Source organism: Solea senegalensis, linkage group LG13 (genome assembly GCF_019176455.1).
Source record: "Solea senegalensis isolate Sse05_10M linkage group LG13, IFAPA_SoseM_1, whole genome shotgun sequence".
Lineage (NCBI taxonomy): Eukaryota > Metazoa > Chordata > Actinopteri > Pleuronectiformes > Soleidae > Solea > Solea senegalensis.
Window position 1 is genome coordinate 13,297,613 of NC_058033.1, and position 17,356 is coordinate 13,314,968.

Here is a 17,356-nt window from a genome sequence, read left to right on the forward strand (position 1 = left end):
GTAGTGACACAGTCCGAGTGCATCATCGCTTAATTGTCTCCTCATCAATATAGTGATCAATAACAGTTTGTGATAACATTAATCGTATACGTGTCGATGCCAACTGCCGACCAAATTTAAAAAGTCACATTAATGACGATGTGGTTCAAGCCTCTGTGCAATGTCCCATTAGCCTAATGCAACATAAGCCTGCTAATGAGATTTTTTTTTTCCCATAGTACAACCACAACATAACGGTGCAAACGAGGGGCCGTGATACTGGTTTTTCTGTGTCGGGGCACTGGGGCACATCTACTGGCTGTCATTTCACACTGCAGGCTTGTTTTGCTGTATAGAATGTGATGTCAGCAGAAGACTCCAGAGCCAACACAGCAGACACTTCTGCAGCAGCAGCATCCAATCAAGCCGACAGTGCAGGAAACCACGGGCAAAGGTTAGAAACAGACAACAGGAACAATCTCCTGTTAGTCTGTGGAGAGAGGCCGTGAAGCTAATGGCTCTTTTCTCTCTGGCAGCAATCAGTGTCGTTGCTATGAAATTGAATATTGAATATTAATTATCAAATGATCTGTTTGTGATTTAAAATAACTGATGATGACACTTAACAACGGTGTTCATCAGCACATGACGGTCTTATAACACCCTCAAGATAATTGCAGACGAGGCTGGTGCCGCCGTTATTATAGCAGATAACCTTCAGTCCCTGTGGAGGACTCTTGCTCAATTAACTGGGTGCTCAGCGTCCTTATCAGCCCGCTGACAAGTCTCTCTTTGTGCTCTGATTTTTTTTTTTATATTTTTTGTTCTCAATTTCACAATTAAATGATTTAGTTGTTTTAACTTGAAAGAGAGCAGGTTTTTGTGTGCCCTGCCCCATGCCTGGCAATTAAAAAGATTGACTGTGGAACGATAAATTAGTGTAATGAGATGACTGGATTTCTTTACGGCAGCACTTTAACACAGATTGGCACATGGCCTATGGCTTCTGATGCCCCACATCTGGTATTATGGATAATCTCATTTGCGATGGGAGGGTCCATCCATTGTCTACTTCCACATGAGGGTCGAGGGGCTTTCACATAAGGCGACAGGTCAATTTAGAGTGTCCAATTAACTTCTGCATGTTTTTGGACATGTGGGAGGAAACCTACGCAAACACAGGGAGAACATGCAAACTCCACACATACAGTTAAGGCCTGGACAGGAAGGGGAGGGTCCATTTTTACTAAAAAAAAATGGGGTTTTGCTGCATGAAGTGACCAAGTGGTCAAGACATGATGTCCAGCACAAACGAGCAGAACCACAGTCCTGCCCTCTGACCAAAACATTCAGGCTAGCTCATGCTTTAAAAGTCACTGGCCAAAGTGCATAGGTTAAATAAACATGAAGAATATTACGAATAGTGAACTTAGAAAAGAGAAATGAGACAGTGTTATATAAGTTCCTCAGCATTCTGCACTAGTTTACAGTGCAACAACAAAAAAAACACTTGTTATTCCCCATCTCTACTGAAGATAAAATGATTTTTTTTTTCAGTTTAGATAGATTGATTTTTATTTTTATTCGCAGTACTACAATAATAAATAAATAAATAATACAAAATTGATTGGTCTTTTCTTGTGTGATTTTCAAAAGGGTTCCATGTACATGTCTCCAATCAGGCTTGGATTGTTATTTTAAAGCGGTGATATGTTTAAAGTGCATAGTGCCTGGCATTTCGAGGAGATGCCACTACATTAATGGCAGCATGTTTTTTTTTTGTCGTACTTATCCAATATCTGAGATGTATGAGTGGTAAATGAGCTTAGACATGATTGCACAGATGGATATTTTAATACTGTGAAGTCTGGTTGACTGGTGTGTTCTTGGATTCTTTTATTTCTCTTTTCATATTCAGTATTGTTGTCCTGTCGTGTAGTTAAAGATGGCTGCTTCCACCTGGTTTAGGCAAACATGTTGACTTTCCCCTCGGCTCGCACATCGGCCCTTTACACTGTTCCTGTCTACCGACGTTTGATAGATGAGAGCCTTTCTCCACAGAATCTTCTACAGCCAAGTGTGTGCAGATGAGCGATGGCTGTCATGGAATATCAAGTGCTGATTTTCTGTGTAATGGATTCAGCGAGAACACCCCCCTGCTGTCCCACCACCTGTTCCGTCAGCCGAGAGCCATGTCGCTGCGCACACATCCACGGCTCGTTTACCAGCTCGCAGCACCTCAAAAACAAGCACATCCCTAATAACCACTCAGAGACTCTCAGAACCAGCTCAAATAGAGAGCCAAGTCGAGCTGCTTTCACTCTCACTTTGATGAGATAAGTCAGGAGATGTATATGGAGCTGCGGAGATTTGTTCCATCCAGCCTCGGTGTCGTTCCATCTCCACGTGTGACAGTGATGAATTGCCACAGCTGGGCTCCTCTCTGAAAAATGAAGCCATTAGTTGCTGAGGAGGGACTGATGGTGAGGGGCTGGTCGGTCAAGTCTCGTGGGCACCTGAAGGTCTCCCCACTCTCTCTACATGTTCTATACTGGTCTTAACAGGACGATCCATCTTCATCAGATCCCGGGCCATGCAGCACTTGTACCGTGACTTTTTTTTTATAGCAGAAATGACCACTTCATCATTTCGTGGGTAAACGAGCCAGAAACAGAGAGGTCGGGAAAGTCGAGAACAAATAAAAGCATTCATGGTCCTTTGGTTGACAGCTTCAAGTGTTAGATTGGAAGAGTCCTTTGTGGGAATTCACATTTTTGAACTTGTGTCACTTCAGTATGTGCTCCTTGATATGTGGCCACGCAGCATGAGTTTGAATGGTTGATGGTGAATCCATGTTGCTTTTTTGCTTAAATGCATGAATGCATGAGCATTGCTGTCATTGGCCCACATTGGCAGAGTTGCAAAGCCAAACATTTGCATTACAGGTTCATGAGAAAGTCAAGACTTTTTTACTCCTGAATGTGAATTGAATCAGAATTTTTCATTGTGGCTGATAAAAAAAAAAAAGAACTCCCTCTCGCCACCATAATACATCATTGGCTATCAAAATCTTCTAAAATGAAGATGAAGGAAAATTTGAAATAACTGATTGTTAACATGAAAAGTCTGCTGTTCCAATGTCGGCCTTCTCTTCTCTTAGCTGATCCTTTTCTGTCTGTGTCTCCACAGAGTCGGTAACCATGTACGATGTAGCAAGGGTGCCTTCCCCTAAGGACGGTGCAAATGGACTGTCCCAGCCAGTTCTTCCCGGAGCAGGAGCGGCAGCAGCTACAGGATCCGGGCCGCCTGCGTCGACCGCGGTCTTACAAGCTACACCCGATGAGGCGCAGCCAGGTACAGAGGAGGAAGAGGAGGAGGAGGAGGCCCAGGCAGAGCCTGTCCTGGTGAAGAAGCCACACAGAGAGATTCTAGACCATGAGAGGAAGAGGAGGGTCGAGCTCAAGTGTATGGAGCTTCAGGAGATGATGGAGGAGCAGGGGTAAGTATCTGTGACTTAGCAGCTCGAAACACACACTCACTGTTGATACAGAAAACGGAAGAAAATGGACTTCACGCTGAAAGGCAGTGCTTGCATGTTAAGAGGGTCAGTGAAACACAAGCTGCCACATGGCCTGTGTAGATTGAAGAGTACAATAAAACTGAAAACTATCTTCTCTGTCAGTCAGCTCCTGTTGGCACAGACACAAGATGCAACCTCCAAAGTAAAAATCCAGAGTTTGTATGCATTTAAACCATTATATCCTCATTATTATTCTCGTGGTTTGGCAATTTACTGTGAAATTTGACATTTCTTGATATCTTATCTTACAGCACTGTAGCTAAAACTCTCAGCTGTCTCAGGCTCTTCATGCAGGTCCATGATGCACCCGCAGCGCAACATCACCCACTTCATATTATTCTCCACGACTCCCACATTAGCAGGCAACTTCTCCAAGTGTGTCTTCATTATCTCTTTGACAGCGCGGTGCTGCACCGATGACATGTCGTTGACAGCTGCATTAATATTTTCTATTCAGTGCTTCATAATATGACAGCTAAAACGGCTATATGCATTACATTCTCACACTCTCATTCCAGACAGCTGCATTTAAAGACCCGGTTCAGACCTGGTACTTATTTGCAGTCACTGCCACAACATTAACACAGATCGTCACATGATTTATTTTTCAAGTCATGTGTCATGTGACAACAGAGTCATATCAATTAGCTTTGCTCGCCTCTTTTATCACTCCCTCTCTCTCGTTGAAATCAGACACATTCGTTCAGTGAGACCTTTTAAAAATCATGTTTACATGAACGCTAAATTAAATGATCATTCTCCAGAAGTAGCGGCAGAAGAAGAAGAAGCTTCTGTTGTAAACAAACACTGCACGTGTCTGCTCGTCCCCTCACTGTCCACCATCTGTCTCATTTTTTTTGGTATGGAAATATAGGAGTAACAAAAGGGAAACTTATTTGGATAAGACACCAAACCAGGAAGTCATGATCGGATCAACTGTTTATATGGACACCGATCTGAATGGCGATCGGCATAAACAACACATGACATATTTTCATTCCAATCATTATACCAGATCTGAAAGGGCCCAAAGCCTATTTCTTTTTAGTTTTGTGTGACATCCTTGGCTTTGGGTTTTCTCCGCAGTTCTCCGGTTTCCTCCGACAGTTTTAAAATCTTGCACATTTGGGTAAATTGGACACTCTAAATTGGCCGTAGGTGTGAGTGTGAAAGTGGTTTGTCTCTATGTGTGGCCCTGTGGTGGACTGGCAATCTGTCCAGGCTGTAACACGCCTTATTGTTTGTGTACAAGAAAATGAGAGTGGCCTTACAGGGTGTGTTACAGGGTGTGTAGTCGAGAATTCTACTTTGACGGGTGTACGTACCTGTTGGGGTGCTGCGTTCACAGGCTGCACCAAAACATTACATTCCATATCTGTTGGCTGCCAAAAGTAATTTCCATGCAGTGCTGGAGAGGAAAATGACACATAGCAGTAGTCATATGGCTATTTTGAGCCGCGTGATATTGAAATGCTGAATCTTTTTTTCTTTTATTATTATTACTCCTGTTAAAAATAAACATAGCATTATTGTATGACGAGGTGAAGATCGAACACACCTGGCACAAATTAAACTGAAATCTTGTGGGAGTTTGCTGTTGTCTTAAAATACTGACTTCCTCAGCACAGGAAGCAGCTCAGTGTTAAGTGAAGAGCTCTGTGGGGAGTGTTTTGGCAGAGGCTTTGGTACTTCCTGCTTGGCCAGCTGCCCCAGATAATATAATTGGCAGTGTTCACAATTAGCAACCCCCGAAAAAGGAACATGTCCTCCTCACTGGACTGTTAGCACTGGCATGACATGGTTGGAGAAACGGGAAATGTGGGAAGGAACTGCACTGTCGGGTAAAAGGAGAGAGGTGACTATATGTGGGTCAGAGGTTTCTACATTAGTAGCGCCCGAGCTGACGGCAGGAGGCAGCACTGACAGGAAAAACAGCACGCTGGAATTCTATCTGTAAAATGCAAAAAAATATATAAATACATTTAAAAAGAAATATGGCCACCACCAGCATGTAGCTTTGTAGCATCCTATATAAAAATGACATGTGCCATCATCTGGGTTCAAACACAGATATGGAGTTTCATAGATCAGTAGCAGCCATTTTGAGTCATAATCTGTTGCAGCAACACATTCTTTTTTATCAGCATTTTTCCAGTTGCCACAGTAAAAGTCTTTTTTCATTATTGTGCTAAATGCTCCACAATTATACCGGCGCATTCATGCCTTACTTAACCATAACCTTATTCTCACCCATAAATCAACCTTTCTCATTGGGGGCATGCCCACTTGGACAGGAAGTCCTCAATTAGCTGGTTTGTAGTTGTTTGTGAAATGTGTCCCAAAAAATAACTGGCAACACACTATAGTTTACTCCTCTGCTCAAATAACAAGACCCTGCAGGCGACCTGCCAGTGACAAGCTCTATGATGCCGTGTTTTGTCATTGTTATACAGTGTCATTGGATTGACTTCTCACTTAGGAATGGTGAATGAATTGAATAAAGAGCAAGCTCATTGGACAGGGTTCCCACACCTTCAAATTCGAGGACCTTTCAAGGACTTTCCAGGACCAATTCATTCAAATCCAAGGAGGTGCTGACACAACTTAAGATGGTAGGGCAACTTGTAAGAGCTGCTTCACCCACGGTGTCCACTTTTATTGATTTGCAGCACGCTCAGATCGTCAACAGCGGAGAGAGATAGCGTGCAGTGTCCACAACACGGCTATGTCTATGTCCATGTCTATATAGGGTAATTTACTTTATTATTTTTTTAAATTCACAAACTTTCAAGGATTTTAAGGACTTGTGGGAACCCTGATTGGGGCTTTTTGCTGTTGTCAAGGTCAGATAAGAGAGACGCATGCTTGACTCGTTTCTCAGGTAAATGGCAGTAACAGTGCAGCTACAGCAGGCTGACGCAGCTGTGGGAGTCCACTGGAGCCATCTGTAAAGGTCCTCTCATCTCCTGGACTTGAGTAGACACGTTGTCCCTGGTTTGAGAGCCATGTAAGAGAGCCATGATGTCTAGTGGAACAATGTCAGCAGCTTGGCTAATGATGACAGAATACAAGGGGCCCAGACGCCTACAGTGTCCAGCTCTTCTCAGCTCCTCACACTGCATGGGCTCGGTTGGCAGACGGTCACACTTGAAGGACAGCGACCACTCGGCCCGAGAGTCGTAGCCGTGGACGGTCTCAACTCATCTTGTTAAGCTATAATAGAAGGAGAATCTCATTTGCAAGCTTGGCTCAGCAGAGCTCATCCTGCCTCTCCAATTTCTAATGTGCCTCTTTAAATGACAGTGTGTGCATGTGTGCAGGATTAAGGGATAGAGCCGGGGGGGGGGGTGAAGCACAGCGTTCGAGACAGACAGCAATGCCAGACATTAGACACAATTAATTTTTTTTTTCATGGATTTAAGACTAAGGCTTCTGCCTCATCGTCACTTGAGAGGTTCCGCCCTAACTGAGGCTCTCTGTGAAGGATTAGGCTTGGGGGAGGTTTGGACAGCTGCCTCCTTCTCTAACCCTGCAGCACTGCAGACAATCCCTCCTTTCTTTTTTTTTTTTTCCCTTTACACACATCCCCCCCAATCCAGTCATGCTCTTCTCCAGAGATAAGACCAGGATAAATAGTCTGTCATGAGTGATGGCCTCACCCGGGGAGCCAATTAGATGGCTTCTGCAATTAAAGGAATCTGTTCATTTCGCTATTCAAGACCTGGCAGCATTGGTGCATTGAGTGTTCTCTTGCTGCAGGGAACATTGCCCTTTTCTGCATGTTAGCTGGGCTGTAGGTTACACGTGTCAGGCCATTTATACATGAAATCAGTCTGGAAGAGCATGAGGCATGATCTGTTAGAGGAGTAACAGGAGAGTAGCTCGTGGAGAAGATGGTATAATGACAGACACACTATGGCCATACTAACTAATTTAGGAGGGTTTGTTTATGTATAAATGTGTTTGTGTCAGCATATACTTGCTGTATTACTTCATAAAATGATCCTGATTAGTCATCAGAGATTAAGAAAACATGTTAAATTGAAACACTGTCTTCACTCACAACAGTGGTGCAGTTTAATTACAATTAAAATATGTTGTGGAAAGAGGGTTTACATGTAAGTGCAGCTCGTCATAGATCTATCCTTTGGTTCATGCAGTGTTAGTTCCTCAAACTACCTTGCAACTTCAAGTCTCAAGTCTCATCAGTGCACTTGAAAATAAAATGAAAATGTAGTAAAATGAAAAGAGAGAAAGAAAAACAAGACTTATAGCAGTAAAAAAAAGAGGCACATATAGCACTGTTCACACTCTAATTGCACACTTTGCAAGTAGAGTGAATAAAAAATACATGAATTAAAAATTGTTCTTTAAGCAGTTTGTCCGACACCTAATAGAGAGGGCAGAAGGTTGAAGACGACGTCTTACAGGGGTGGCGGGAGGTCAGCCAATGATTCTCTGAGCTGTCCTCATCACCCCCACAGTACCAGTGTTCCGTGCCGCGCTGCAGTACACCAGCTCACTTTCTATCACGGATCCTGTCTCTGTCCTGTTAAGCCATCTTAACCACGGCCGAGGTGTTGGAGGTCCACGTTAGGTCGTAGTCACTGTTGATCATCTCCTCTCTGCCTCCTGAATTCCATCACCATCTCTTTTATTTTGCTAGTGTTGAGCATAAGATTGTTTACTATGCACCACACAACAAGATTCTGCACCTCCTGTTTGATCACCTCCAGTAATGAGACCCACCACTGTCTCCATAGACGATCATGCTAGAGCGGTGGCAGGGGACACACCTGTCATAAAAACAAGAAAACAAATATTTTTTAGCGGGAAAATGTCATTGTTTATTCGACAAAGTCACCTTTTTTATACCCAACTTTGACTTCTCTGAGTAGTCAGAAATTAATCAAGCATAACATTTATTCACTGAAACTAATTTTTCTCATCAGGGATGCAAGTAAATAACTTTAATTTGACATCTTAATCAAGAAATAATAATGTTTTCAGTCTGTTTTGTAAAACAGTACATTTGAAAATTCTTGGATAACAATAATAATTGTTTTAGCATTAAAAATGTCATAATTTCAGTGAAAGAGCTCTTACATACTGGTGTATTAACCTTTACAGAAACATAAAAATGATTTCGATGATTACCAATGCTGTTAATTTAGGGCAGCTCTGGCTTTGGTTGGTGGTCTAATATATTTGTTGTGCACTATACATACGTTACAGTAATATATTACTTTTTGGAGGAACAAAGTGATTTAACGTGTTACATCTTTTACGAAGGACACATCACATCCACCATTCGAGCTGAAATGGTAGAGAAAAAATAAAGTAGTGAATGCGCTGTCCTTGTCTTGGCTGTGTGCCGCTGCAGATATGATCCACTTATGACTTTGATCACAAACGGAGGCAGAATGTGTCGCCGCGAGGCTGTCACTCGTGTCAGTGTGAAACAATGTCAGCGATAAATATTTCCTCACATCTAACCACCGACTTCCAACTCGACTAAAGTACCTCTTCTCGTGTCATGAAAGGCCCACATCACCATAGCAACTTAGCAGCTTAAAATCCCCCCAATTACGATGATGGCACTGAACAAAGTCTAACAATAGAGCCGACAGCTTTATTTGTTTCAGGTGATATCAATGTAATGTAGCACATTAATGCTGAATATATTATATCATCCAACCATGGAACAATGATGAATGAACACAAGCATAAACACTGAGGATGATGATTCTTTGGTCTTGTTTTGCTGCAACTGTCCATTTCCTGTGGCTGGGGTTTATGGGTAATAAAATTTTGATTAATTACTTAGTCTATTCTCTGTATTACTGACAATCAAATGTTTAATTGTAATTATTTATCCTGATTTGCCCACAAAACTTTACATATCCTGGTTTTACACTGTAATTAGGCTTTTCTTCTGGCAGGTTTTATTGAGCAGATCACTGAGAAAACTCCAGCAGATGTTATGATAAAACTAACTTAACATTTATACATATATTTGGTTGTTTTTCATTAAAAAACTTAAAATAAACGTTCTTTAGCCAAGGACCTTGCTTTACAGAGGCTGCCATTTTGTCCCGCCACTTGTTCTACAGCATCCCGAACAGACAGGTGTGCATTTCCCAATTTACTTCACAAACAAAGGGGAGGAGTCTTCTCTTTTGTCTCACCATCAGATGTCACAAAATTATGACCCACAACTGTGGGCATATTTCATGATAACATTATTCTGTGAGCGATATCGAGCTTGAGAATTGCTTGATTCAGTCTCTGTTTCTGTGAGCCATAATGACTGTGTGTGTGTGTTTCCAACCCCCCCCCACGTAAGAGCTTTTTAAATTAGGTGGGGAGAGGAGGTATTGTTCGGCTCCACCGAGCAGAGAAATGAGATGTGCAGGTTCGTATTGCAATCTACATATGTGTTATTTTAAAGTCAAGTAAAGAGGCATGAGCACAAAACACAACAACAACAACAGAGGGATGTGGATTTAGACAGTTTATGGTAAATTCAGTCAAAGAGGAGCGAGATAGCATGGGAGCCAATTTGCAGCTGTTTTAGCCCAGAGTGCCACAGTATTGCATGAATAACATCTGCTGCGACACTTTAAATTGCAGGACATGCCAGTAGCTGGGATCAGAGGCTCTAAGGCCATCACTGCTCTGATTTTCCTGCAAGCTCGAGACGATAAGCCTGTGTCCTATAAGACTGTAATCTGGAGAGGAAAGAATCTCAGGAACAATCACCCATTTTACACACTGTCACTGGAGGGGGGCTCCCAGGGAGATACAGAAGACCCCGTCCAGACAAATCAGCTTCAAATGCTGTTTATACATGTCTTTTGCAGAAAAGACGCACAATCAGAAACTGCTGTGGCAGATTGTTGTGCTCCAACCGTTTATCTGGTCTCTGTGATAGAGGTGAAAAAGGGCAATAAGGACTCCTTCTTTGCTATTCCATGTCTGCTCTATCTGGTACCAGGCCAGATAGAGCCTGGTACCAGCTCTCTATGGCTCCAGAGAGCATCAGCTGAAAATCCTCTCTACTAGAGTTAAAGTCCTGTGGCAGCTGCACTCAATGGGTCTTTTTTTAATTCTGCCCCTGAAATAGAAATGTGGAGGTGTTCAGTTTTGCCTTGCTGTGTTCCCAGCACCATTCAATCTTCCTAACTAACTACCTCTGTACTGTTTGTCATGTGATTGATGGCTGTAGAGTTTCAGAGGTGTACAGCGGCGCCTGGGGATGACTTGTGCGGGAAAGAAAGGCTCTTCAGACACCGAATGCAGAGACATCGCTGGCACACACACCAACACAAAGGAGCAGACGCCCACACGCAGCCCCACACAGACACGTCCTCATCAAATCGAGGACTATCAGCTTAAGCTGGGCCACAGCTATTCATTTTTGCGGATCACGACTTAATGGGCGAATTGTGTGGGTGCTCGGAGCTGTCTAATTACTCCAATCAAGTTCTTTAATTGAGGTGATTTTTCATGGCTGGTGTGGCGTGGAGCCCCTCGCTCTGATCAATGTCTCCTGCCTCTCGCTGTCCAAATCTTGGGGACGTGCTGTAGGCAATGGGCCTGGGCTAAATGGCTTTCACTTGGCATGCACAAATGAAAATATACAAGTGTCCCTGCACAGCATTCATTACCTCCAGCAAGGAAGATTTGTTATTGGCTGTGTTTGTGTGTGACCGGCATAAAAGTTAAGAATGGATTTTGCTGGAATTTCTAAAGATGCAGGTTATGGCAAAGGAATTGATTAGATGTCGGTGGTGGCAGCAAGAAGACCTGGGTTCAGTTGGAACAAGGGCCTTTCTGCATGGAGTTTGCATGTTCCTCCCACAGTCCAAAACCATGCAGATTTGGGGATTAGGTAAATTGGACCACTCAGCCCCTCCTCTGCACCGTGTGCAGGCCTGAGCAGGTGGTGCATCATGGGTAGAAAGCAGCTACCTTTACAGCAGAAATAAGTGCTAATTAAATGTGCAGAGGCGAGAAGTGTTGCTTTTGTGTGCTTTTTTCTAAGAGCTTCTGACAGACTTCCAGTATATGACCATGTTAACAGAGAATGATTCAAAGCCCATTATGGGTTTTTAAAGATTGATCACAAAAAAAAGTTGTCAGTCTCGCATTAACGTATTTTTCTTCCTTCTTTTTTCTTTTTTTTTCATAGAATTTTATCTCAGCGGTTTAACCTGTTCCCTTTTCATCAGGTTCATGCAGGCATTCAGGTGCTGTCGTGGATATTTTGTGGCCCTTATTTCTACACCCCATGAAAGCAGTGCCAAAACTGGCCATACACACTCTCGACAGATAAAAAAAAAAATAATAAAAAACTGAGGGGAGCAGAAAGAGGAGGGAGCTTAAGACCCACAGGCTCTCACCCCTCTTTTCTCACTTTATATGCGGTGTCAACAGAGATAGCTGCAGGCACTAACACATTCGCCATCATCAGCACAATGCGAGAGAGAAAGCCCCACAGTCATGGCGCATGTTTGGCCAGAATGCATCCATTTTCACAGCCGGTATCCTTTCTGTGCCTTCTCATCCTTTTACCTATTGTAAACTCCTCTTCAGTTCACAGCAGACAGCTGAAAGTGCACACGGCCTGCCCGAGTCTTGTCAGGAAGAAGATAATAAGATGTATGTGGTTCCTGCATCATGGATAAAAAAATCCCTGAATATAAAGTGTGTGTTTGTGGCCTCCATTGTGCTGCGTTGACAGCCACTGGGGCTGAGAGACTGCCTTACAGTGGGACCTGATGGTGCTGTCACACCGGATGGCTTCTCCTCTCTTGGGCCGTCTTCCAGGTGTTACAGCTTTCTATCACACTTCTCCTAATCTTATTCTCTGCACCTTCAATGTGCTGATAGCAGCCTGCACAGAAGACATGATATTGGTGGCTATATTTAATCTGAGCAAAATAAACACCCTTCAGACTAATGCCATTTTCATGCGGAAATGAGCCAGCGGTGAATTTACTATCCAGCCTACAGAGTTGGTCCTGAGCCATGAGCTGCTGAAGAGGCTGGGATTGAGATTATCTTGTCATGGAGGAGTCTGTGTTTCAGTCACTGAGTGACAGACAGTTTGCATGTTGCATGAAGTGTTCATGTATGTGAGGTGACGTTGTCATGTACCGAACAGGAAGATAAATGACATGGCCAAACATTATTATTGTTATTGTTACATGTGAATATGTGGTTGTTGTGTCTTCTGTCCACTAGAGGGCAGACTAAAGTTTGGCTCCCACGAAACCTGTGACATTAGTAATTTTAAAAGTCATGCGAAGAATGAAATTTAGAAAAGTTCCGTTAAGTTGATCTTAGTAAGCGGCATGCTTTGCTTCTCAATGGTGTTTCATAATTTATACTTACCGTACAGTCTGTCATGCAGATTTGGGATCAATTGTTTCAGCATTTTCTTTCTTAGAGCAGCTTGTGAGGTTCAATTTGTGGGGTAATAACTTTCTTGTCATGGGCTGCACTGAAAGTTGAATACAAAGTTGGAAACTCTGTGAAACTACTTTCTTGCTTAGATGTGAAACTGCAATATAACACATAATTGTTTGCTCAACATACAGCTCTTGTTGTTGATGCTGATATAGAATCAGTAGATTATACAATAAAAAGTGTTTCTGCATAACTCTTGGCCACACTTTATTAATTCTTTGTCTTTAGCCTCTCCCCTCCATCTTCCTCTGTGCCTTCATGTTCCTGTGCTGCCGTCGCTGATTACAGCTCATTACCACAGCCAGCACAGGATGTGAATGAAATCAGGGGGATCACCTCGGTGACTTCATTGTCTTTGTTGTTCTTGTTCAGACAGGAATTAAATTATTACCCCCCCCCCCGCTGTGATGTTACAGCCTGCAGTGTTATGCGTGTGGTCAAAAGCTGCTGTTTTATTCACACGCTGGGAGCATGTAATGCATAAACAAGTTTGTGTTGCGCCCGCCGTTCGTTTCATTCGCAGCGTTAGATCAGAATGAATTTAAGTACAACTGATTGCCGTGGCGCTCAACTTTTGCACCCGCCAACAACCTTGATGCCCTTGAAATGAAAAATTCCAATTAGGATATATTCCACAGTGTGGCAGAGACACTTATTTTGTTTATGTGCCACTGCAGCACTCTGCTGTATTCTGTTTGTGTCAGCTTAACGGAAGCTCCTCACACTGCCCCTTCACTTCCTCTCAACTCAGGCAAGTTATACTGTATGACCAGTCCAGCCCTGAACAAGTAGCCCACTGGGCTCAGGGCCAGATACCAGTGAGTCATCAGAATATACATCATTTGGCTGTGTCTAATTTATGATGAGAGGACGGTCAGTCTTTGGATTTTGAACTGACATTTATCAGTTGACAGTATTTTCATAGGTTTTCACACAGTCTCTTCACACAGCACTGACAAAAACTCACCACCGTGTGTCTTCCCTAACTATTTTTGTACCGTATGCTCTTCCTCAGATACACAGAGGACGAGATCCGACAGAAAGTGAGCACATTCAGGCAAATGCTGATGGACAAAGAGGGCGTCATCACCAGAGAGGGCTCCAACACACAGCCAGTGTAAGTCATCTCAACTCATTTATATTCTATGCATTTTACGCTTGTGAATTTACTCCTGGGTCTCAATAAAGGCTTAGCCTCGCATTGTACGTCCTAATTTATTTTTTGTACATGTTGTGTATTTAATCAGAATCTGTCACCGTGATACGTTACCATAATAGCCACATTCATCTCAATCAATCAAATATTAAAACATGGTTTGTATTTAAATCCAATTTTTATATAAGAAGCACAGAATAAAAAAAAGTCTGTCGCGGTCCAGGTGGAAATGAAGGTTAGAAATGATCAGAGGTGGACTAAACTGAATTAATAAAGTCATTATAATGTCTCTGTAGAGATACCCGTAGAATTTGGACAGAATGGGTTCAAGTTAATTTGAAAGATATTGACAAAAATCTTGATATAATTTATTTAATAATTTATAAAAATGTCACTTCATTAGTTTTCCGGCTGTACATTTAATGGAGGATCCTGAGTTGAAAGAAAAAACTTCTGACTTAAAATAACTGATTGTACACTGTGAAGGGCAGATAACCTGTGCAATGTTTAGTGTACATTATCATAGTGATTCACCTCATCTCTCTCTGCTAACCTCGTACATATGTTTCTGTGAATTTAGTAAGGAAGCCATATTTATTAATTACAAAATGCCTTTGTACACAAATAAGTCTAATAAAGCCAGACAGCAATAAATAACAAATGCAAACAGAAATTGATTCTGAGGGTAGGCCTGAGAAATGGCTTTGCCACTCTGCTAATGTCTTCAGGCACTTGCAAAGACCATGCACCGCAATTGCAAAGGTGCAATAAATTTTCGTTTAAATCCTTGGCTTTTTGCTCTGCTAATGCCTCTCTCCGAATTCACGGGGTGTTGTTAAACTGTGCGCTCTGAAAATAATCAGTGGCATTTTTAAAGTTTATCCCTAACTCTGCTGGAAGCCACTGAGGTGAGGATTGCCACGATAATTGTCAATTTGTCTGGTGTCAAGCCACAGTGTAACTTTGAGCGTGAGGAGGGAGGAGGGGGGGAGTCTCATGTGAGATTAGCACAGATGGAATGATGAGGATCAGAATGAATGAATGCACATCGCGATCTCTCTCCCACTCACTCGCTCACTCACTCAGTCACACGAGCGACTGCTTCAGGCCTGAAAAACTTGAGAAACAGCAGGATGTGGGTGTGGTGGTCTCCCTGAGTCAGTCCGTCACACTGTCTGTGTGTGTGTGTGTGTGTGTGACTGACAGTGTGGTTTGTGGTGATGTGACCCGCTGTCTGTGAACTAATGACGGCTAATGATGATGACGCTTCCCGTCTCCCAGACGGCGGGACTAATGACTCTCCCTCCTCTGCACCTCAGCCCCGGTGTCTGACATTTAACTAAACTGCTGAGGAGGGAGCTGTGGAGGGTGACTGTGTACAGTAGGATGAAAGTAATAAACATTTATGGTGCGAAGAAAGTCAATTACAAAGACACGGAAAGCTTTGTTTGTTTGTTTGGCTTTTCCTGGCATTTCACTCTCAGGGGCACTTACAAGTCAGGTCAATTTAGGATTTTCCAGAACTCGCCTGGAACTTTCCCTCTGCAGAAAGGCCTTGATGTGGAAAATTGAAGAAGGTTATAATTTGCAGGGTTGTTATTCCCCCACTCCTCCTCACTCTGTATCCCCACTGCTCCTCTACTCTCTCTCTTATACACACACACACACACACCGAGCCTGAATGAGAGACCTCTCTGAAGTCTTCTCCTGTGTCACTCTGCTTAAAGCAGAACTTTGCAAGACTGGTCACTTTTTTTGCCATTTTCTCTCCAGAGCTAACCCTACAGTTTTAGAGTATATAGTTTTTTTACGACACCACCATAAATATCCATCCATTTTCTGCCGCTTTATCCTCACTGTTAAAAACTCACTGCTGACGCTCCCCAACCTTCCTCCCCCAGCCAGTCCAATGTTTACGCTGCCTCTCGCTGCCTCCACCAGGTACCTCTCATGAGACCCAAGACTATGAGACCTCCTGATTCTGGGTCGGTGGCTCTGATCTTGCCAGTCTGGTTTTCCACTAACAGACAGTAGGGGTATTGGAGATAGTCGCCTATCTCCCTACAACAAGCCATTTAACCATCACAATACACAATTAAATTAGGCTATTATATAAAACTGTGCTATGAACACACCTTCAATGTATTTGAGTTTAGTCACTGCAGGTTTTACGTGGATTAGGGATGCGTGACGTAGGACTTTTTGCCGATACCCAATGTCTTGGGAGTGCTTGGGCCGGTTTTTCCCTGCTCCCAACTGCAGAGATCATTTAGTCTCTTCTGTAGTAAAACAAACAGCTGTGGCCTAATGCTCCTACACACTAACAATTAACAGCCAGCAGTAAGCATGGATGGGTCATAGCTGTGTTCACATTCAGCAACGTCTCACATTGATTTCCTGCAGAATGAATGGAAGCACAAACAAAGAGTGAGAGAGGGAATGCAGCGTGTAAAGCCTCTCGAGTGATATTCAGGCTCTCGCACACAAGGCTGTTGGATCAGAGCAGGATCCACGGAGAAGCTGACCCTAGGCTTTACACTGCTGTTCAGTATCTAATGACAAGCCGTCCTCATTCTGGAGCAGATTTAGTTTTAATAGAAATAGTTAAATTGACGTCTTGTATGTGGGCAAATAGAAATTCAAGGTTTTTTTCTTATAACCAGAGAAGAGAGCTTAAAATTCTTGTCAGTGCTTCATATTAGAACGACCACACACACAAAAAACAGGATTTGCCTGTTTGAGGCACATTCAGTCAGACCACCTCACTCCTCCAGTAATAATCCATCATGACTCTGTACAGAAATATATCCAAGCCTTTCTGTGTGGCTGTCTGAGCGAGGACACAAACGAGCTGCACTACTTTGTGCCACAGCCCTGAGGAGGGTCTCGGCCTTTGTCCATCACCGCCAGGTCCCAGAGACGGAGGCTGAATTAGTGAACATCTTGCCTCACCGAGGCGTCATTAAGCAGAATGACATTCACTGTCTTCATCACAAGTACCCTGGACAGATGTCTCCAACATATTGGAGCACAGCATCAATTAAGAGATTAGAGACACAATGGAGAATTAGTTAATTTACCGCTAATGACCAAGCATAAGGGGACCACTCGATTCAGTTTCAGTTGTTAATTTCTCTTTTTTCCGGCAGTGTGCTTCATGTGTGGCC

The 17,356-nt window shown here is 43.0% G+C and overlaps 1 protein-coding gene across 2 annotated transcripts in view; it reads left to right on the forward strand.

Moving 5' to 3' along the window:
• The first annotated feature begins 3,172 nt into the window (after positions 1-3,172).
• Positions 3,173-17,356, forward strand: part of srrm3 (serine/arginine repetitive matrix 3) — a 35,550-nt gene continuing 21,366 nt past the window's right edge. For both annotated transcript variants that reach the window (XM_044041608.1, XM_044041609.1), the window contains exons 1-2: positions 3,173-3,478; positions 14,049-14,150. In XM_044041608.1, coding sequence (XP_043897543.1) covers positions 3,180-3,478; positions 14,049-14,150 — 401 coding nt within the window. In that variant the 5' untranslated portion in view covers positions 3,173-3,179. The remainder of the gene's footprint in view (positions 3,479-14,048; positions 14,151-17,356) is intronic.